At 44.8% G+C, this 22,374-nt stretch overlaps 1 protein-coding gene across 3 annotated transcripts in view; it reads left to right on the top strand.

The window, feature by feature from the left end:
- Window positions 1-22,374, top strand: part of LOC139227872 (TBC1 domain family member 22B-like) — a 498,740-nt gene that overhangs the window by 1,654 nt on the left and 474,712 nt on the right. For 2 of the 3 annotated variants that reach the window (XM_070858967.1, XM_070858966.1), the window contains exon 2: window positions 6,343-6,399. The exons of the other annotated variant lie outside the window; for it this stretch is intronic. In XM_070858967.1, the coding sequence (XP_070715068.1) occupies window positions 6,343-6,399 (57 nt within the window). The remainder of the gene's footprint in view (window positions 1-6,342; window positions 6,400-22,374) is intronic. 3 annotated transcript variants of the gene reach the window in all.

The raw sequence follows: 22,374 nt of genomic DNA, 5'->3' as shown, positions 1-22,374 counted from the left end.
TTGAGGATATAACGAGCATGGTGGATAGAGGTGTACCGATGGATGTGGTGTATTTAGATTTCCAAAAGGCATTCGATAAGGTGCCACACAAAAGGTTACTGCAGAAGATAGAGGTACGCGGAGTCAGAGGAAATGTATTAGCATGGATAGAGAATTGGCTGGCGAACAGAAAGCAGAGAGTCGGGATAAATGGGTCCTTTTCGGGTTGGAAATCGGTGGTTAGTGGTGTGCCACAGGGATCGGTGCTGGGACCACAACTGTTTACAATATACATAGATGACCTGGAAGAGGGGACAGAGTGTAGTGTAGCAAAATTTGCAGATGACACAAAGATGAGTGAGAAAGCGGGTTGTGTAGAGGACAGAGAGAGGCTGCAAAGAGATTTGGATAGGTTAAGCGAATGGGCTAAGGTTTGGCAGATGGAATACAATGTCGGAAAGTGTGAGGTCATCCACCTTGGGGGGGGGGGGGGGGGGGAAACAGTAAAAGGAAATATTATTTGAATGGGAAGAAATTACAACATGCTGAGGTGCAGAGGGACCTGGGGGTCCTTGTGCATGAATCCCAAAAAGTTAGTTTGTAGGTGCAGCAGGTAATCAGGAAGGCGAATGGAATGTTGGCCTTCATTGCGAGAGGGATGGAGTACAAAAGCAGGGAGGTACTGCTGCAACTATATAGGGTATTGGTGAGGCTGCACCTGAAGTACTGCGTGCAGTTTTGGTCACCTTACTTAAGGAAGGATATACTGGCTTTGGAGGGGGTACAGAGACGATTCACTCGGCTGATTCCGGAGATGAGGGGGTTACCTTATGATGATAGATTGAGTAAGCTGGGTCTTTACTCGTTGGAGTTCAGAAGGATGAGGGGTGATCTTATAGAAACATTTAAAATAATGAAAGGGATAGACAAGATAGAGGCAGAGAGGTTGTTTCCACTGGTTGGGGAGACTAGAACTAGGGGGCACAGCCTCAAAATACGGGGGAGCCAATTTAAAACCGAGTTGAGAAGGAATTTCTTCTCCCAGAGGGTTGTGAATCTGTGGAATTCTCTGCCTGAGGAAGCAGTTGAGGCTAGCTCATTGAATGTATTCAAGTCACAGATAGATAGATAGATTTTTAACCAATAAGAGAATTAAGGGTTACGGGGAGCGGGTGGGTAAGTGGAGCTGAGTCCACGGCCAGATCAGCCATGATCTTGTTGAATGGCGGAGCAGGCTCGAGGGGCTAGATGGCCTACTCCTGTTCCTAATTCTTATGTTCTTAAGTAATTGATCTTTCAACTGCTACGATTTACAGCCAACTTTGTGGAAGTAAGAAATTTACGAATAAGTGAACTAGAAGTAAAGTCAATATAACAAACTTCAAAAAGTGCATTTTCTTCATGCTTAATTTTGCTGTTGATTGTTTTATCTCGATAGGTTGTTTTCTGTAAACATATTTTGATTATAGGGTGAAGTTATGCTGTAGATACAGATCCCAGATCACACAAAGCTCCCTTCTGCATCTCAAAGTTTCAACTGTAAATGGATAATATCTGCAGTTGTAACTTCCAACTCCAGAAGTGAGCTATGCACCTGTATGCTTGTGTGCACAGAGATCTGATCCTGGCTGTTAAATAGTAAATGTTTTGAGAGTGCAAGTGGGCATTTAATGCTATCGATACATTTAAATAATCTCTTGGTAAGTTTACAACAGGTGCAATTTTGTCAGCCTGGTTTTGATATTGCATTGGAAATATACTTCATAGAGGTGTCTGAATGGCATTAATGCTAAAGCTGCAGTACAAATGCACCAATAAATTGACTGTAAATGATTTTCTTTTGTGGTCTTATTTTTGCCATTGTTTATTATGATGGCAGGTTCATCTAGAATTAGTGTTGACAAATTGGGTGGCTTTTGAAACATCTGGCAAATAAATTGGCAAATAATTTGTGACTACCAAATGTTTCATAACTCTGCTCTAATCAGAAACTTTTTCAATAAATAAATTTATTTTTCATTTGGACAAGAACCCCTAAATCGTCCAGTTGCGCTCACATTGGGTGGTGTTGTCCTAGTTATGTCATGATAGGTGACAATGGTAGAGCTATGTTTTCTGTTACTAATATGACACTGACAATATGTGAAATATTATGAGCCGTGCGTGCAGCACAATAAATCTGTGGGTGTGAAATTGTACACCCACCTGAAGTAGTAAAGCAGGGTATAGACTTGTTCCCTTACTTTTATTCCTCCGCCCAGGTCGGTTTCTCAACTCCTTGCTTCAAGTGGACAGACAACCAAAGATAGAAGTTCAGTTCCGCATTACAGTTGGCTTCGATCTTATTGTAGTGGAATTTATAGTTTCTGCTTTCAGAGGCACTGACAAAATCACCTCTTGAACATGGATTTTTGGCACTTTTCTGATTAGCATCACCTCACTCACTTTGCAGGATTGATGCTGAATTCAGGACTGCCACCAGTAGCATTTGCTTTAAAGTAAAGGGGGATTTTGTTAGTAACATTCTCACCTAGCTTGATATGCCCACTCACCCAACACTAGTAGAACTGTGAAAGCAAACTATTGCATTTTTTTTATTGCCACCACATCGCTTTGTGTGTAACCTTCATAAGATGACACAAATCGTCTGAAAAGAGTAGGCTTTCAACTTTAAGTCCCTTTTTATAAAATAGTTTTGTTTGCACTTCCACAGTATTTCCTCCAGTACACATTGAGTTTGATCAAAGCTGGTAGTGGTATATGTGGTCTAGTGGTACGCCACTTGATCCTGGGCAGTCCCAAAGCAGGCGCTCTACTCGGAACTCCTTCACGGCAAACGAGCCAAAGGTGGGCAGAGGAAACGTTACAAGGACACCCTCAAAGCCTCCCTGATAAAGTGCAAAATCCCCACTGACACCTGAGAGTCCTTGGCCAAAGACTGCCCTAAGTGGAGGAAGTGCAACCGGGAGGGCGCTGAGCACCTCGAGTCTTACTGCCGAGAGCATGCAGAAATCAAGTGCAGGCAGCGGAAAGAGCATGCGGCAAACCTGTCCCACCCTCCCTTACCTCAACGACTATCTGTCCAACCTGTGACCGGGACTGTTCAGCTACCTAAGGACTCATTTTAAGAGTGGAAGCAAGTCTTCCTCGATTCCGAGGGACTGCCTATGATGATGATGACTTGATCCTGGGGAAAGTTTGAGGTTCAGTTCACTCCAGCCTGCTCTTAATCTTATTGCTACATAATTAGATGGCTGAGAATAGGTTACTTATCTTACACCCCTCAGACAGAGAAATGTGAATGATGGGGGAATGCAAATGCAGAAAATACAAGTCAGTAACTGAAGCTATTTAGTGAAACCTGGTACAGTAAGCATAGTACAAATGAACAACACACTGGGATCCCATTTTACCTGCCTTGTTGGTGACCTGCTGACATTAGACTTCAGTTATCTGTTGTGATTGAGCATACTGGGAACTGACTGCCTGCAAAACAAATTGTTTCGTCTGTATCTGAGAAGAATCTTTTATCTTTAAGATTCCATTAGTCTAATTGGCAGTTGAGTGTGGTTTGTGCTTTCATGTAACAATGACTCATTACTCTATTCTTGGTTGTGTTTACTTGATCTTGCTCCATTAGTGTTTGGATTTTAAGTAGCAATGTTACATGTCTTACATTTTTTTAGATTCATTTGGCTTCTCTTTAAAATGAACATGCTGAGAACTGTACAGAATAAGCATTATGTAATCACCACAATAAGGCAACAATTTCAAATAATTCATAACACAAATGATTAAAATCTATGTGCCAATTGTCAACCTTTTGCAGAAATGTATTTTAATCCATATTACTGGCACAAATGGGACACTTGACACACACACACAAAATTAAATCTGCACATTGTGGAGTTATGCACCTAATCCTGCCTGCATACATGCACATGCACACACTAAAATTTGCCATGGACAATTTTGAAGTTGGAACTGTGATCTGATTGTTCTGTAACTTGGCACCAAAGATAAAATTGCTGTTTAGAGACACATTTATGAATAACTCCTTTAATAATGTTTCCTAATTGTCTCAATTGAAAAGCTCCCTTTCCTCCATAATAATTTTGCTGACATTAGGGTATGTACAAAGTAGGAGAAGGAATTGTTAGTGGAAATTGCTGTTTTAAATGACTTATGTGACATCCGTTAGCCCTGTGGCCCTGGCTGCTGCTGATGGTCACATGCTGAATTAAATAGTTGTGAGTTTGCTGCCACATTAAATTTTAATTTTGATTTTTATTGTAAAATTGTGGTGGGCTTCTAAATGTTCTGTGTGCAGCCATCAGAACCCATGAGCAGCAGTTTTGTTAGAAACAAACAAATAAGTACATTTGTGCTTTTGACTCTTTTGCAGCACTTTATCATGGTGGAGTTTTCCCCATCACTATTTGGTATCACCCACAGAGCATCTTTAGAATATGTGCATTTTGTTTCAAATTCCTGTTTAAAAAGAGATTTTCACTGCTCCTACAAATACATTACAGCGACACGATTAATTGTTTGAGCAGAACAACTGCAACTATGGAATAGGAAGTTATCGATTGATTATTAACAGAAAATAATTTGAATCAAATCCAGACTTTTACTGTAGTTGCTAATTGAGGTGTTTTACCATTGTTTAACTGCGAATAATGGTCCTCGGCTGACCAAAGTATTTTTGCAGTTACTAAAGTCCAGAGGAAGTCTCCTGCTTTTTAAAAATGAAAGTATGTACTTTTCTGTTTTTTAGGTTATTTTTCTCCTAGCAGGTGTTTGACAAGCTAGGGTTTTCTAGTGGTACTGTCACATTGCAGAAAGATTGTAACATTCTACTGAAAGAAAGTAGATATAATAGAACTGCTCAATAATAAGGCCTGATATTCAGTATTTCCTCCCAGACAGTTTCTATTTTGTATACTGCACTAGTGTTTTTTATTCACTATCGATATCCTTTTTTGGATATTGGAATATTGTCAAAAATATGGAGGAAACAGATCTAGTTGATAAAATTTGTCAGAGAATTCTTGGTGGTTGTGTTTACTTGATATTGACAAATAACAGACTCACCACAAAACTAATTGCCAGACATGTTTGTGGCAGACTTGAATTAGGTATATATGTCTTTATGGCTGCACTGTAAACTGAAAGAGGAGTTAGTTTGTGATTTGTTAGCCAAGAAATAAATGTTCTTGCCCATTTTAAAAGTATTTTTTCCATCCAAGAAATCAGATTTATCAACTACAGGTAAATAGGTCCTTGAGTGAAGTTTGTGTACTTCGATGCTATGAGACTGTACAACTTTATTATATTCTCTGGGTGATGCACAAGATTGATGTGGTTTGAGCAGGGATACTGATATTGGAGGCTCACTAATCTTACCAAGCAACTTGCTAGTGTATCACTGAGTTCTGCCAGAGGACTGCTGTCTTTCTCATTAGCGTTTTTTCATTTTAGTGCTGATCCTTGACTCAACAGGTGGAAAGCATGGATTCTATGAGGTGGGGATAAAGTGCAGTTTAAATTGACTTAACATACCTGTGAATGCCTTCTTCAGAATCATAAATTTCTTTGTAATTCACAATCTGAAAATCTGTGATATTCTATGGCACCTGCATTATTTTTAGTTAATTACCCAATATTCTGTGAGCTCTTGAACTGTGTTATACATTATTATGCAGTAGCGGTAGAAATAAATAGCTCTGTCATTGGTAGAATTGCTATATAAAATAAATGTATTGGCTGCAGAGGATTCTTGGCAGCATTTTAGTTTTGTGACCTGGTGACAGGGCATCCCATTTTTCTGTCACATGTTTGCAAGTCACTCCTAACTATTCAGTATCCTTATTGAATCCATTTGAAGTTACATGGAAATGTCATGTAAATCATGAAACTTATAACTGGCTTGTATAAAGGGTTGGTAATTTTAATACTGCCCAACACTAGAACTGAAGGGAGAACACATTCAATTAATGTATAACTATCTTACTCTAAGCTGTGTTCTCCAGAGCTGTAACTTACACACACCTTGAATTTATCATTTCTCTCCACTGTGTTTGACACTTGCTGCTATTTGAGACTGGCGCCTGTACTCTATCGTAATCTGAAGCAAACCTCACTGTAATGGAAAACAAAATACTATTTCTGCTCTCTCTTCATAGTTGTCTTGACTTGTAATGCTTTTCTTGGAAAGATCTCCGTAATTCTATACACTCCATTCATTAATGGTATGAATTGGATTTTTTCCTTTCAGATTTGCAATATGAAGTGTAAATGATGCTTGTTTAATTCATTTTTTACACTTATATGGCATGTCTTTCTCTTTTGTTTCCTTAGTATACAACAAGTTTATGGAGCGCAACATCCCCCATTTGATCCCCGGCTACACAAAAAGTAGGTTTGCAGTATAATTCATTGTTCTCTTGTGATTTCGTAAAGTGCTGTTTTCAGTCTGAATGATCCTCATCCTGTTAATATAACCATAGCTTTGTCAAATGATAGAGGAATCGATTTACAGTAAACATGCATCAGCCCTATGATTAGGATTTGCTTTGTTCTATAATAATCATAGAAGAATACAACAGAGATAACCTAATTAATTTTTTCCAAGTTCAAACCAGTGGGTCAGGAACTCAACTGTGATTAATTGGTGTTTGTTACTGTGAAGCCTACTTTGATAAGGCAGACCAAATATTATTCACTAACAACTATAATACAAGTAATTTGGCACTAGAATATCTGGTACAAGACGTGAGCACTTCATGGCATGATGATGCCTATTAGTTTTGTTGCGATGATATGCAATATGTATTGTAACAGTACAAATGTGTTCAAGCGTTTGTGACTGCTGTTTTAAGAGATATTGGAAATTTGTTTAAGATTGGTACTGGGTTCCTGTTTGGATCAGAAGTTGGTATCAGAAACTTGCATTGGATGGCAGATGTAAATAATATAATTTAACTTCTAAATGCTTCCATTTGTTGTATCCCTACTGATAGGTGTTGGTGGACAGTAATGCTGCAATGCATTATTGAAATAAAAACTACAGTGAACAAAGTATCTCCCTGCTTCTCTTTCCTCCCCCCATTGCCAATCATTAAGCTGGCAACAATGAGTAATTTATCTACTGCATCTATCTTGGCTATAATGTATATAGCGCATATGAACATAAGAATTAGGAGCGGGAGTAGGCCATTTGGTCCCTCGAGCCTGCTCCACCATTCAATCAGATCATGGCTGACCTACCTCCACTCCACTTTCCTGCACTATCCCCATATCCCTTGATTCTCTTAATATTCCAAAATCTATCAATCTCTGTCTTGAATATACTCAACCACTGAGCAACCGCAGCCCTCTGAGGTCGAGAATTCCAAAGATTCACCACCCTCTGAGTGAAGAAATTTCTCCTCAATCTCAGTCCTAAATGGCTGACCCCTTATTCTTAGACTGTGACCCCTGGTCCTTGACTCCCCAGTCAGGGGAAACATCCTCCCTGCATCTACCCTGCCAAGCCCTGTAAGAATTTTGTATGTTTCAATTAGATCTCTCATTCTTCAATATACCGAGGCTACTTAATCTCTCCTCATAGGACAATCCCCCCATTCCAAGAATCAGTCTGGTGAATCTTAGTTGCACTCCCTCGATGGCAATATATCCTTCCTTTGGTAAGGAGACCAAAACTGTACACAATACTCCAGATGTCGTCTCACCAGGGTCCTATATAATTGCAGTAAGCCATCTTTACTCTGATACTCAAATCACACTCAAATCCTCTTGTAATAAAGGCCAGCACTCCATTTGCTTTCTTAATTGTTTGCTGTCTCTGCATGTTAACTTTCAGTGATTTGTGTACAAGGTCTCTCTGAACACCAACATTTCCCAATCTCACCATTTAAAAAAAAATACACTCTTTTTTTCTATTTTTCCTACCAAAGTGGATAACTTCATATTTCTCCAGGATATAGGCAGGACACGTGAAAGTGTTACTGCAGTGGTGGCTTTGAACATGGCCTAGGTTGCTTTTGTTTCTGTACAGGACTGGCCTCTTTCAGCTGACTCCTTTTTTGAGATTTTTGATGCACAGTTAAGATTTGTCAATTTTCAGGAAAAGTTTATGCATGCAACTGATGTAAGTGCTTTGAATGGCACTTTATATGATTGTCACTTGATTAACTTTGGCATAACAGTTCTCTTCAATGTGCAATTTTACCTAAAAAAAAATCATATAGTATGCACACTTTTATATAATGTCTGCAGTTGTCATTTCTGCATTTAGTGTTGACTCTTTAATTTTATGCAAGTTAAATCTTCATATGTGCAAGTGAAATGGCTAGCCCAGTTTTATTAAGTTTAAAAATAATAAATGTAGCATTACTGAACTTCAGAATGCTAATTAACTACTGCAAGCATTTTAATTGATCAGATACACTGGGGGACTGGTTTGGAACATAAAGTACAGATATTTGAGCTACCTTCAGCAGGATCGTGTGTGTTGAGATCTGAAAGTTTGTTTTTGGTACATGATTTAATTCTGGATTAAAATGATTGGAAATAAATGTCAATAGACATTTTTTGGAAACTGGAAGAATTGAAGATTTTTTTGGCAGGTTTACAGCTTGATGGAGGAGGGATTGAAATAAATATTTCACTTGACCTTTTGATTCTCTGGAGGAAATGTCTTTATTTTTGTTGGCCTATTGGAGTTAGTGATTAAATCATAGATGTGGGGAGTGGCTAGCATAATAATGTCCATACCTGGATTCACACTCAGCCCAAACTGAGGAATGAAAAGGATCCTTTTTGAAAGAATGTGGTTAATCACTTCCTGAGTTTCTAATGGATATAGCTCCACAGCACAAACTGGCTCTAATTTGAGCATTTTTTGATACTAAATTGGCAAAATTAATCAGAGAGGCCATAAGGATGTCATGTGTCAATGGTGGAAAGTCATACAGATAGAGTAGAGTGTGATTTTCTGAAGTTGAAGTTGATGCACATGGATGCAGCATAAAAAGCTGCTTTATATTACAGCAATGCCACTGATTGGGGTCAAGTTTCGGGCCGCGCCTTGAATGGCACAGCCCCGCGAGCCATGCCTGATTTCCGCACTCAAAACCGCGCCGATCCAGGCCCACGGTGCAGCGCAGCACAAGCAGTCGGGGGCGGAGCCAGGTCCCGGCGCTGAAAGCAGTGCCGGGACCTCTGCACATGCGCGCTATGTGCAGTAGCTTCAAGCGCCCGAAACTGTGTGGGAGGGGCCCGAAGCACGCCGCCCCGAGCCCTGGCCGAATGGGCTCACTGGGGCGATGAAGATCGGACTGCACCTCCCTCCTCCAGCTCCTGCTGTGGTTGTGGCTTCGGCTCCCCCTCCCTGCCCCCGATCGGCTCACAGTCCCTCTGGCTCTTCCCCCCCGCCGCCCCCCCCCCCAAGCTCCTGCTCCGCTCCCTCTTCACGTTTTCGGCGGAGCCCGCCCGCCCGGCATCTTGCAGAGGGCGGGCCCGGCCCAAAGTCTTCGGACCGGTTTCTTCTCGTAGGTCGGGCCCGTTCAGCCTTCCCCCCCCCCCCCTCTCTCTTCCCCCCCCCCCCCTCTCTCTTCCCCCCCCCCCCCCTCTCTCTCCCCCCCCCCTCCTCTCTCTTCCCCCTCCCTCTCTCTTCCCCCCTCCCTCTCTCTTCCCCCCTCCCTCTCTCTTCCCCCCACCTCTCTCCTCCTCCCCTCTCTCTCCTCTCTCTCCCCCCCCTCCTCTCCCTCCTCTCTCTTCCCCCCTCCCTCTCTCTTCCCCCCTCCCTCCTCTTCCCCCCTCCCTCTCTCTTCCCCCCTCCCTCTCTCTTCCCCCCTCCCTCTCTCTTCCCCCCTCCCTCTCTCTTCCCCCTCCCTCTCTCTTCCCCCCTCCCTCTCTCTCCCCCCTCCCTCTCTCTTCCCCCCTCCCTCTCTCTTCCCCCCTCCCTCTCTCTTCCCCCCTCCCTCTCTCTTCCCCCCCTCCCTCTCTCTTCCCCCCTCCCTCTCTCTTTCCCCCTCCCTCTCTCTTCCCCTCCCTCTCTCTTCCCCCCTCCCTCTCTCTTCCCCCCTCCCTCTCTCTTCCCCCCTCCCTCTCTCTCCCCCTCCTCTCTCTCCCCCTCCCCTCTCTTCCCCCCTCCTCTCTCTCTTCCCCCCTCCCTCTCTCTTCCCCCCTCCCTCTCTCTTCCCCCCTCCCTCTCTCTTCCCCCCTCCCTCTCTCTTCCCCCCTCCCTCTCTCCTTCCCTCCCTCCCTCCCTCTCTCTTCCCCCCTCCCTCTCCTCTCTCCCCTCCCTCCTCTTCCCCCCTCCCTCTCTCTTCCCCCCTCCCTCTCTCTTCCCCCCTCCCTCTCTCTTCCCCCCTCCCTCTCTCTTCCCCCCTCCCTCTCTCTTCCCCCCCTCCCTCTCTCTCCCCCTCCCTCTCTCTTCCCCCCTCCCTCTCTCTCCCCCCTCCCTATCTCTTTCCCCCCTCCCTCTCTCTTCCCCCTCCCTCTCTCTTCCCCCCTCCCTCTCTCTTCCCCCCTCCCTCTCCTTCCCCCCTCCCTCTCTTCCCCCCTCCCTCTCTCTTCCCCCTCCCTCTCTCTTCCCCCCTCCCTCTCTCTTCCCCCCTCCCTCTCTCTTCCCCCCCTCCCTCTCTCTTCCCCCCTCCCTCTCTCTTCCCCCTCCCTCTCTCTTCCCCCCTCCCTCTCTCTTCCCCCCTCCCTCTCTCTTCCCCCCTCCCTCTCTCTTCCCCCCTCCCTCTCTCTTCCCCCCTCCCTCTCTCTTCCCCCCTCCCTCTCCTTCCCCCCTCCCTCTCTCTTCCCCCTCCCTCTCTCTTCCCCCCCTCCCCCTCTCTTCCCCCTCCCTCTCTCTTCCCCCCTCCCTCTCTCTTCCCCCCTCCCTCTCTCTTCCCCCCTCCCTCTCTCTTCCCCCCCCTCTCTCTTCCCCCCTCCCTCTCTCTTCCCCCCTCCCTCTCTCTTCCCCCCTCCCTCTCTTCCCCCCTCCCTCTCTCTTCCCCCCTCCCTCTCTCTTCCCCCCTCCCTCTCTCTTCCCCCCTCCCTCTCTCTTCCCCCCTCCCTCTCTCTTCCCCCCTCCCTCTCTCTTTCCCCCCTCCCTCTCTCTCCCCCCTCCCTCTCTCTTCCCCCTCCCTCTCTCTTCCCCCCTCCCTCTCTCTTCCCCCCTCCCTCTCTCTTCCCCCTCCCTCTCTCTTCCCCCCTCCCTCTCTCTTCCCCCTCCCTCTCTCTTCCCCCCTCCCTCTCTCTTCCCCCCTCCCTCTCTCTTCCCCCCTCCCTCTCCTCCTCTCTTCCCCCCTCCCTCTCCTCCCTCTTCCCCCCTCCCTCTCCTCCTCTCTTCCCCCCTCCCTCTCCTCCTCTCTTCCCCCCTCCCTCTCCTCCTCTCTTCCCCCCTCCCTCTCCTCCTCTCTTTCCCCCCTCCCTCTCCTCCTCTCTTTCCCCCCTCCCTCTCCTCCTCTCTTTCCCCCCTCCCTCTCCTCCTCTCTCTCCCCCCTCCCTCTCCTCCTCTCTTTTCCCCCCTCCCTCTCCTCCTCTCTTTCCCCCCTCCCTCTCCTCCTCTCTTTTCCCCCCTCCCTCTCCTCCTCTCTTTCCCCCCTCCCTCTCCTCCTCTCTTTCCCCCCTCCCTCTCCTCCTCTCTTTCCCCCCTCCCTCTCCTCCTCTCTTTCCCCCCTCCCTCTCCTCCTCTCTTTCCCCCCTCCCTCTCCTCCTCTCTTTCCCCCCTCCCTCTCCTCCTCTCTTTCCCCCCTCCCTCTCCTCCTCTCTTCCCCCCCTCCCTCTCCTCCTCTCTTTTCCCCCCTCCCTCTCCTCCTCTCTTTCCCCCCCCTCCCTCTCCTCCTCTCTTTCCCCCCTCCCTCTCCTCCTCTCTTTCCCCCCTCCCTCCCCCTCCTCTCTTTCCCCCTCCCCCTCCTCTCTTTCCCCCTCCCCCTCCTCTCTTTCCCCCTCCCCCTCCTCTCTTTCCCCCTCACCCTCCTCTCTTTCCCCCTCCCCCTCCTCTCTTTCCCCCTCCCCCTCCTCTCTTTCCCCCATCTCACTCCGCCACCCCCCCTCCTCTCGCCGCCACCCCCCCTGCTGTAATGACTTCCCTTCCCCCCCACCACCCCCTCCCCCCCCCCCCCCCACCTCGTTCCGGACGCCTAATTTGTAACCTGCGCCTGGTTTTTTAATGTGTAGACAAGGTTTTTTTCAGGCCTACAAAAATCTTCATTTGCTCCATTCTAAGTTAGTTTGGAGTACGTTTTCACTGTGGAAACTTTCAAATGAGGCGTCAGTGGCCGGACACGCCCCCTTTTGAAAAAAAATTCTGTTCAAAAGTGAAACTGTTCTAAATGACGAGAACTGCAGAAAACTTAAATGTGGAGAATTGCGATTTCTAAGATACTCCGTTCTCCACCAGTTGCTCTGAAAAATTAGGAGCAAATCATGTGGAAACTTGGGCCCTATGAAACTAAATGAAACATGGCTATTGTGGTTTGAAAAGTGGAAAAACAACTTGGGTGGTTTCCTGAAACACCTTTTGGATGTAACAGTTTAGCTGGTGACAATGAACTCCGCCTTTTTTTGTCATGGGCAGGCTGGGAGTTTGAGGCACATCATTTACCAGAAAGTGATTTACAACTGTGCGCAAACAATAAATTGTTGAAATCAACATACACAATAGGAATAGGGTGATTCCAGTGCACCGGAAACAAAGTATATTGCAGTTTTTTAATTATAAATTGGGCATATGTTGTGTTGCACCCTTACTTGGCAGTGATTGACACTGATCCTGGGTCCCCAAATAGGAAAAGTGTTTCATTGTCCAGGACTGAGATCTGTCGCTTTGACGAGTATAAAAACTCAGTTTAAAAAAAAATCGTGTTGGAGAAATTTGCGCTAAGAAAACAAACCTGTTGAGTGCTTCTGTTTTTTCTACATTGTCGAGCTACTTCTAACAAAAGTGGTTCTGTTGGTATGGTCGCAGCAGCCCATACTCAGAGTTGTTTGTTTATACTGCGGGATGAATTTGGAGTACTGGTGGAAACATCGAAACATTTGCGCTCAAGTTGTGATTGTGACTTTACACTTCTGGACATGGACCGTATCAGGTCTACCACAGATATCTGATGCTTCCTTAAGTGCTCTGTTCGCCTGTTTCTTACAGAAGTTGACTCCCACTGCCCTATATACACCAACATGGTAATGCGACCAGATCTCTGTGTCTTACACACATTACTCCTCCAATCTCTCCAAAGACAGATCACGTTTGATTTTAAGCTTCTGTATTCCACAACAGGCAAAATATACAGAACACTGAGTATGATGTGAGACACTTGGTACAATTGGTAAAACTTCTGTTCATGTACTATTACAAAAGTAAATAACATACATTTTCTAGTTTACTTTGGTGCGCCCTTTACTTAACATAAAAACAAAGTTCCCCAATTGCAGTCTTCTGCTGCCAGATTCCTATCGCAGCTTTTTTGCAGCTTTTCTGACTTCTGGTGTCTGTTGATTCTTAAAAAGTCTTTTAGAAAAACCGGAAGTGATCAGAGAAATTTGTAACACACAAGATGCTAGATGTCTCCTAACTGACAAGACATTGCCAGGAATGGGTGATTGTTTATGGCTTCTTGAAAGCAATGACACATCTTGCATTTAAAACACCACTTGACTGCAGCTGGATTGACAACCTCGGTGTGGGACTGTTTGGAGCAACAATCCCCTTTTTGGTAAGCTTATGCTGAAGGCATTTTAAGACGGTTTGTGCTTGGATCCTACTCATGGACAAAATGGACACATCATTGTGAACAGTGAAGGATAGCAGTGTTGAAATTGCATTTGTGATTTGTATGGCTGGATTGAGAACTGAGCCCGCCTGCCAGCAGAGCACGGCTGCTAGCCATTTACATTTGCTGTGTGTTTCTCCCTCCTCCCCGAGACAGGGCACCATTAACACACGAGGTAATGTTCTGTGCCTGTGGAACGTTGATACCATAGGGCCGATTTTTGGATTTAATGGACATTGGGATACTTGCCCGATATCACTGACAAGAAGCTCAACCAATTTTCATGCATTTAAATGCGCACTTGCAGCAGCTTGCCTGTCTGTGAGGGCTGACAATTCGGCGGCTGTAGCCGGTCCAGGTAAGTTAAGGGACGAGAGGCGATCTGGGGTGAAGGTCGTAGAGGATTGGGAATTGTGCGGGTCAATTATTGTGGGCCTTGCACCTCCTGAACCGACAAAGTCAATTACAAACCTTTTTATGAACTTTTCTTCAGTTTGCAACAGTCCACTCAATGCCAAGTACCAGTGGGAAGAGCATGCATGGTGCCCATTAGTACCTCCAAATTGCATTGGGGTCCTACTGACATTAGAGAATTTTGAATTGTATGAACGAACGAGATACCCACCTGTTTCTGGCGGGTCCCTTGGTCGGTTACCACAAAGCCTCTACTAAAATGACGACATCCTGAATGTCAGTGGGAGTAGGGCAGTAAGAGCTGTGCCACAATAATTCAGCATGTTACCATTGCTGTGTGGCAGTAAAATTAAAAATCAGACCCCTTGTTTGTATTGCTGCATTGCCGCTGGAGTTTACATAAACTGGGAGTAGTTTGATACAGCTACGACACAACAAATTTTGCTACATTTTTGACATGACTGATTCATTGACTCTAATCCAGCAGTGCTGCATTTGCCTCTGCAAGTTTGAATTTGATGTGAAACTGATAAGAGTCTCAGCAGATAGGATTGTAATAATCACTGTTCCCATCAGCCAAATTGGAATCTATACTTTAAACTGAGCAATTAGGTAAACTGGGCAGTTGAGGTCTCTTAGCAATGTTGTGATTTTTCCACCATGGGTTGAGAAAGAGATAGTCTTGTTAATGGTGGAAATGAATATAATTGCTATAAATTATATTATGATTTCCCTTTTACTTAATAGTATAGGTAAATTCAACCTCTATATTAGTATGATAATGACTACAGAGGTAGTAAAGGAGAGTCAGATAAGGTAAATTAAAACATGCAAGGAAAAAGGGGTTTTAAAAAAAATAAAAGGGGCAACCTTCTTACATAGGCGAGAGTGCTACCACTGAGCTACGGCTGTAACAGACTATTACATTACATAGTATTTACAGTACAGAAACTGGCCATTCAGCTCAACAGGTCTATGCTGGTGTTTGTGCTCCATGTGAGCCTCATCGCACCTTGTTGTTCTATTCCTTTCTCCCTCATATATGTATCTAGCTTTTCTCTTAAGTACATCTATTTGCCTTAACTACTCCAGTTGGTTGCAAGTACCATATTCTAACCATTCTCTGAGTGAAGAAGTTTCTCTTGAATTCCTTATTGCATTTATTAGTGACTTTGTATTTATGGTCCCAGATTTAGACTTCCCTGCAAGTGGAAACATCTACTCTGCATAAACAGAAAATGCTGGAAACACTCAGCCGGACAGACAGCATCTGTGGAGAGAGAAACCGTTAACGTTTCAGACCTTTCGACCAGAAGGTTGTAAAGTGCCTAATCGAGGAACAGCACCTAATTTTTCAATTTGGCACTTTACAACCTTCTGCACTCTACACTGAATTCAACAATTTCAAATCATTACCACTGCTCCCATTTTTTCAGACAGCAGGTGCTGCTAATGATTCTGCTATTCATTTAAGCATTCCTGCCTTCCCTTTTGTTTTTTCCTCCCCTCTTTTCCCTGCCTTGGCGCTTCAAATCTGTTAACATTTTCCAGTTCTGATGAAACGTTAACTCTGTTTCTCTCTCCACAGATGCTGCCTGGCTTGCTGAGTACTTCCAGCATTTTCTGTTTATATTTGCTACTTTTAATGACATTGTTTTTGGTATATGCTTCTCCAATCTCCATATTTATATCCCCCTTTCCTCCTCCATGCACCAGTACTGTCAGAAGGTTTGTAGACAACTCCTACTAGAGTCTTGCATCCTTTGCTGTTCCTTCACTCTATGCATTGTGTTTCCACTATCCGATTACCTTTGGTGAAATCCCTTCTTTCTACTGCGATAATTGTGTCTTTTATCAATATTGCTACTTCCCCTCCATTCCCAATTTTCCTGTCTTTTCGAAAGATTATTTAGCTCCTTACCATGCTTGGGTTGTAATAACTACTACATCATACCATTCAGGCTGAATTTGTGCTTATAACTCACTTATTTTATTTCTTGTGCTATGTGTATTTTATGTAGAGAACTTTCATCTGGGCAACTGTCCCCACATATCTGGCCATATATCTGGGTGTTTTCTTTCCTCACACTTTGAGTTAAAGTTTGGGTTTTGCCCTCATCCTCCTCATGAGTATAGTACAGCTGTTGGGTGCTGATGCATCCCGAGAAATAAGGCACACTGTGCATGCTCGGACTGAATCCAAATTCAGCTGAGTCACAGGTATAGGCAAAAGTATCAAGCAGAAGTCCAGGCAGTTGAGAGAGACTGCGGCTGTGAAGTAAAAACTGCATAAAGGAGCGACTGTGTCAGAGTGTCAGAGTAGATACCAGCGGTAGGCCCAAATTTGTAACGAAAAATTAAAACATTGATGGTTTCTCAGAGTTGCTTAACAGGTAAGGATAAAGTGGAGTTGCTCATTGGGTACCAGAGGAACAGAGTTGGGTTGGGTAGATGTAGAGGGGGAGGGAGGGCATGAGGCCAGAGACCCAGTGGGCAGATGATCCTAGGCAGCAGCAAGGATGTCAGTAAAGAGATGAATGGATGTCCAAATTGGTGTCCGGTTGGATGATAATGAGAGGATAGCCAAATGGCCTGAGTCCTCAGATCTTATGATGGAGAAGATAGGCAGGCCAGTGAAGATAACCAAGTCAGTAAAATATAGAAGTGAAATTAAAATAATCTTGAGATAAAGTTAAGTTATAGGGCTCAATTTTCCCCAGTGATTTGTGCTGTTTTTTTTGGAGTAGGTTGCTTTTTTTGGCGTATTGAGTCAAATTTTTGGCGTATTTATTTTTTTCAAACTTTCCCCGTGCGATCTGCGCCGGCGTAACTGACTTAGTGACGATTTTTCTAGGCCAGTTTTTTTTTTGACGTTCCCTTATGTCTGCGTCGGTTTTTACAATTGTTCGCGGTTTGGCCAACATTTTTTTCTATTACGTTGGCGTATCTGGCCGCTCATGAAAACCTTCTGCTGAGTTAAGAAAACCAGCATGCATTCACAAATCTGCGCTGAAAGATGCCATTGTTTTTAAATCGATGATTTTGGAGGGAGTCAAGTACACTGTCAAAATCAATAATAAAGTTTAAAGTTTTTTTTACCTGTCAACATAGAAATGTAAATTTGTTGGATTTCACAAGTTTTGTCTTTTTTACTCACATGCCACCAGTGAACGTCTTGAAGAAGGCATGGAGGATTGTAGGTTTGGCCGGCAGAATTGGCCTCGCGTCCAGACACAGTGGCTCGGGGTTCGGCTACAAAACAAGCCGAGGGGAGAGGGGGGAGAGAGATGGCCGATCTTACGGCTTGTAGCCCGGGGAGGGGGAGAGAGAGAAAGATCACAAGACTCGAGGGTAGAGTGAGAGAGAGATCAGTTTTAATGTAAAATATATTTTCAAAAGTTTACAATAACTTAACTTTAATAAAACTATTCTTGTATCAAACTTCACTTTAAGATCACAAAAACTTTAAGATCACTTATAAACTTGTAAATTTACATAACTTACAAAAAACTTTTAATTTGAGAACAGTTACAATAGTAACAATAATAATAATAACAACAGCAGCAGCAAAGTTAGGCTGCACCCATCTATCTTCCTCCTTGTTCTACGACCGCCCACTGCGCTTGGTCTTGGACTCTCTACCACCCCTGCCCGCATGCGGTGGCGCAGTGTTTCTGGGCTTGGTAGCAAGCTTATTCCTTCTAACATCTCGGGTACTGCGCACCTCTTGAGGGTGGGGGGGTGTCCGCGTCAGGCGACAAGTTGGAAGGGCCAGCTTTGGGCTCTTCAGAGGCTGGTGTGGAGATTGCAGTGGGAGTGGCAGTTGATTCTGTCAATGGGTGCGGGGTCTGGGCGTGTTCCCTTATTGCAGCAGCTAACTCCAACATGCTGTCCCTCATGCACTCTGACACTGTCTCAGCAGCCTACAACATTCCCTCCCTCGTGGCCAGTAATGTAGGTTTGCACTACCTCTGACATTCCCTCCTTCATGGCCAGTGACATGGTTTGCATTACCTCTGACATTCCCTCACTCATGGCCACTATTCCCTCACTGGTCCCGGATATCTTTCCCATTTCTCATGAGTGTTGTTACTTCTCCCGACAGTCCTGCTACCTCATCACTCACCCCACTGATGGTGTCCAGGAGTGATCGGGTAAGGTCAATGCTCTCCGCACTCAATTACATCATCTGGATCACATCTGTTACATCCTGCATCTCAGGAGAGTGTGGTTGAGCTCTCCTTCCCCTCCTCCCCATGGGTGTGGCTTGCACCACACCATTGGAACCCACAGCCTGGGACGGTGGGGCCCTGGGTGTGCTTCGCTGCACCACACCACTGGGACCTGCAACCTCGGAAGGTGGGAAACCATGGAATATCCCACCAACACTCAAACTACTAGTCACGGAAGGGGCTGGCACCTCCATAAGCGGCACCTCCTCCATATTCAGTACAACAGTGGGAGCTTCATCCAGCTCCATTCCCCCCCCCCCCCCCCGCCATGTTCTTGGTCTGGAGGGTGGGATTGGAAGATGTTCTCCTCTTCAAGCTCATCCTCGTCTGAATCATCTTCTGCATTATCAGGGTTGGCCTCAAGTTCTGCAAAAGATAACAGAGCAGTCAAATGGTTAGCAGCAGAGGAGGGAGCAGGATGGGGTGGCATGAGTAGGCCCACACATCACAGGCCAGGCAGCAGGTTGATTTGAAGGGCCACGATGAATTTGCAGGACTTAGCCTCTCCCTCGAGTGTGGGCCCAGCTTGTGCAGTACTGATTGCTTGTTTCCAGGCAGGACCCATCAAAGCAGCGACCCTCTCTTCCAAGAGTGTCAGTGGGTGCAGATTTGCCGGGCCTCCTCCTGCTCGAGTTCTTTCCCTTTTGTTGTGTGCCACTTTACTCTGCAAAGATGAAAATGCAACTTTTTAGAGAGGCTGTCTTTCTGCTGTGTGTGACATATAGAGCTGGTCACATTTACAATTGCATTGAATAAATGAAAATATTACTTACACTCACTACTTGACCATTTCTTTTTATACTGGCCTCCAGATCTCATGATGTTCACCACTGCGCAGTAATCTTCTGCAACTTGGTTCCAGCGTTTCTTCATTTCTTTTGGTGGAATTTTTATGTGACCTCTGCTGGTATCCAGCTCAATCACAGTAACTAGTGCCTCCACTTCTTCAAGTAAGAAATTCTTGGTCCTTGCTCCGCATTGCATCTTGTGTTGCTCCAGCTGTGATTTTTCCAATACTCTCAAAGCACTCGTTCTCACACACGCACACACACACACAGATAAAAATGGCTCTTTAAAAATGGCCGATTGCCAAATCTGAGCTGTACTGAGCATGCGCGTCCGTTGGAACGACATCAAAAATGTCACACTTTTCCCCAGCACATGCGCAGAAGGTACGGTGTTGTTTTTTTGGCGCAGACAGCAGGCTTCACCCGCCCCCCCCCCCACCAAGGTGACTGGACACGCTGTGTGGTGCTAAATTCGAATTATAGATCGGGAAAACTTTGGCAAAATATTTCTCGCGCATTTCTGGCTTAGAAAACTTTGCGTAACTCTGGCACTACTCCAGAAAACGGGCTTGGGGAAAATTGAGCCCATAATCTGTGAACTTAAATTAATTTAAAACTTACATGGCGATAACTTTAAAAGAAATCTTTAACTAAAGCTTGCCGCCGAGAGAAATGAGGCTTGGGGAAGCAGTACTGCCACCTAGTGTTGGGAGGCCTGAAATAAGCACTGAACTATGGATAGCTATTCAAAGGAATTCTAGGTGCTACACCCAAGGTATGACTACTCAGCTGTGACAAAATCGTGATACAGGGAGTATGTGCTGGATGCAAGACTTCTAATACATCTCTAGCAGATCTCCTGTGGCATTACAAGTTGGAAAATATTTTACCATCCCCATGGGAATTGTGACATTGGGCGTCATGGTATTACTGGTTGTTAGGCTTGATAATGAGGTTGTGAAACTGGGTTGCAGAGTGGAGGAGAGACAGCATATGAACCCAGTGCCAGTCAGGTGTTCACATACAGGTTGGGGAGGTAAACACAAAGGCTTGAAGCCAGATGATAGAGTGGGTGGACAATGGGCATTCTGCTGTCTGAAGCGTGGAATTAGCCAGCCGTAACTGGATCTGCTAGTGCATATTCATGAGTTTGCAAACTTACATAAGTCTTTAAACAACTTTTAAGTTTTTAAATAAAAATATTTTCCTTAAGTTTCAAATTGGTTCAGAAAAATAACAATTTTAACTGAATTTTCAACTGAAAGTGGGGAGCAGCTTTTTTGTGACCATCTTTTTGTTTTGTTTTCCATACATCAATTAAGAAGCCACAGCTGCTCAGGTGTAGTGTTCAGTTTATTATCAACAAGGAAGTACTGTTAACTTTAATGTGAGTACTACATGAAATAAAACTGAAAATTCAATCGCGGCTTTATTTTAAAGTATTTTGAAAAAGTAAAGGCATTCTCGGGATGAAGAGAGACACCCTTGGGCTGATGCATGCTGGGAAATCCTGTAAACGGCAAAGCTCAGAATACACAGTTGAGATTGCAAATTCTCCAGGGGACAAAACATGTAGTCGAAACCCAGGCTTTTGAAGCAGGCTGAGGCCCTGAAATTTAAAAAAAAAAAGGGACAATTTAGTGGTGCATTTAATTAATTTAATGGCAAGTTTTGATTTTTTTTTTATTCAAAACTTTTTTTTGGACACTAGGGGCTGAAAATTCCATAACCTTGCGCTGGGTTTTTCGGTGATAGTTTGCCGTTTTTGGCGGAAAACGGTGTGGCGGGAAATTTGCTGAAGTCTTGCACCGGCGGTTTATAAATACTGCTGAGGAGCGGCCGGCCGGCGTGCAAGACTGGAAAAAGTGCTTTCGCCCGATATTTGGCTCAGCGGTGACCTGTAGATAGGACGGAAAAAAAACGCTTGTAAAAACCTGCGTTGCAGCCCTTGGAACGCGATAGGTATGACTCCGCTTGGAACGGTGGTAGGTATGAAGACCTGCAAAAAAGGTAAGTTAAAGTTTTTATTAATTCTTTTTGCGGCAATTTGACAGAATAGGGTCTTGTGAATGTTTTGTGATTTAAAACATTTTTTTGCTTTTGTTAAACTTTTGGTATTTTCCCACCCTCCCTAGGCCCAACTCGCAGCAAAAGTTGCAGAAAATTCGCAATTTGTGCGACTAAACCCTTGTGCAGCGCCGATTTTTACCGCTGGGCGCATTTTTTTTCCAAATGTTAGGCCTCGGAATCATAGTGGAGTCATAGTGGTATTTTTGGCGTAAAATTACCACTATGACCAAAAATGGAATTTCTAGCCCTAGAAGTTTAATTTACTGAGGAAAAATTATGGGCAGCACCTTTTTGTAAAAACATTTGACAGAATTGATTTAATTTAGTTTTCCTGGTCATTCAGGATTGGTTGAGGGGCAGAATGGCCTACTCATGTTTCTATGGTTACAGTGGGATCTGACATTTGTTAGCATTGACACCAGGTGTCATGAAGGTATTTTTTTTAGTGAGGACGGTAGATGTTGGTGGTGTATGATGTGAGTAGTTACAGTAGAATTCCCCATGCTAGTGGATGTATTGATACAGAATTTAGCCCCAAAAGCAGTATGCAGTGGGAGCTTAGTTATCCACCATGAAGGATGGGGCTGTCCTAGCAGATAATAGAAATCGGTAGATAACCGAGACTCCCCAAATTACTGTACGGTTGCTGATTGCTTGTCCTCTTCCCACCTGCGTTCCTCAGTACACTTTAGCTGCACTCCCTTCCATTCCATCAGCTGACTGGTTGACTCCTGACGTTGGCTCGGTTACAGGCCCAAGATGAGATCTCATTTTAACACGCAGTCTCTTTACTGATTTTAGAGTTGGCAGCTCCACTGAGATCAACTGCGGAGGCTGCCAATGGGATTGAGAGAGATGAGTATTCACGGCTTTCACTGCTCACTTTTGTCGCTGGGGAGGGCATTGGTTGGTATCGAGGAGTGTATTTGGCCGGCTGTTTTGGGTCTGTGTTAGGCCCAGTGTCTGGATTGTGGGCAGGGGGGGGGGGGGGGGGCTGTGAACCAGCAGGCCAGTTGATTGATCAGCTGTGCAGCACCTGCTCACATTGCCAGCAGGAGGAAGAGGACTGTGATTTGAAACACAGATGTTGGCATTCCTGACTCCCAATGGTTTCCC

Source organism: Pristiophorus japonicus, chromosome 17 (genome assembly GCF_044704955.1).
Source record: "Pristiophorus japonicus isolate sPriJap1 chromosome 17, sPriJap1.hap1, whole genome shotgun sequence".
In the NCBI taxonomy this organism is placed as follows: Eukaryota; Metazoa; Chordata; class Chondrichthyes; family Pristiophoridae; genus Pristiophorus; species Pristiophorus japonicus.
Note: the sequence above shows the minus strand (reverse complement) of the source record. Positions and strands in the feature narration are given on the sequence as shown.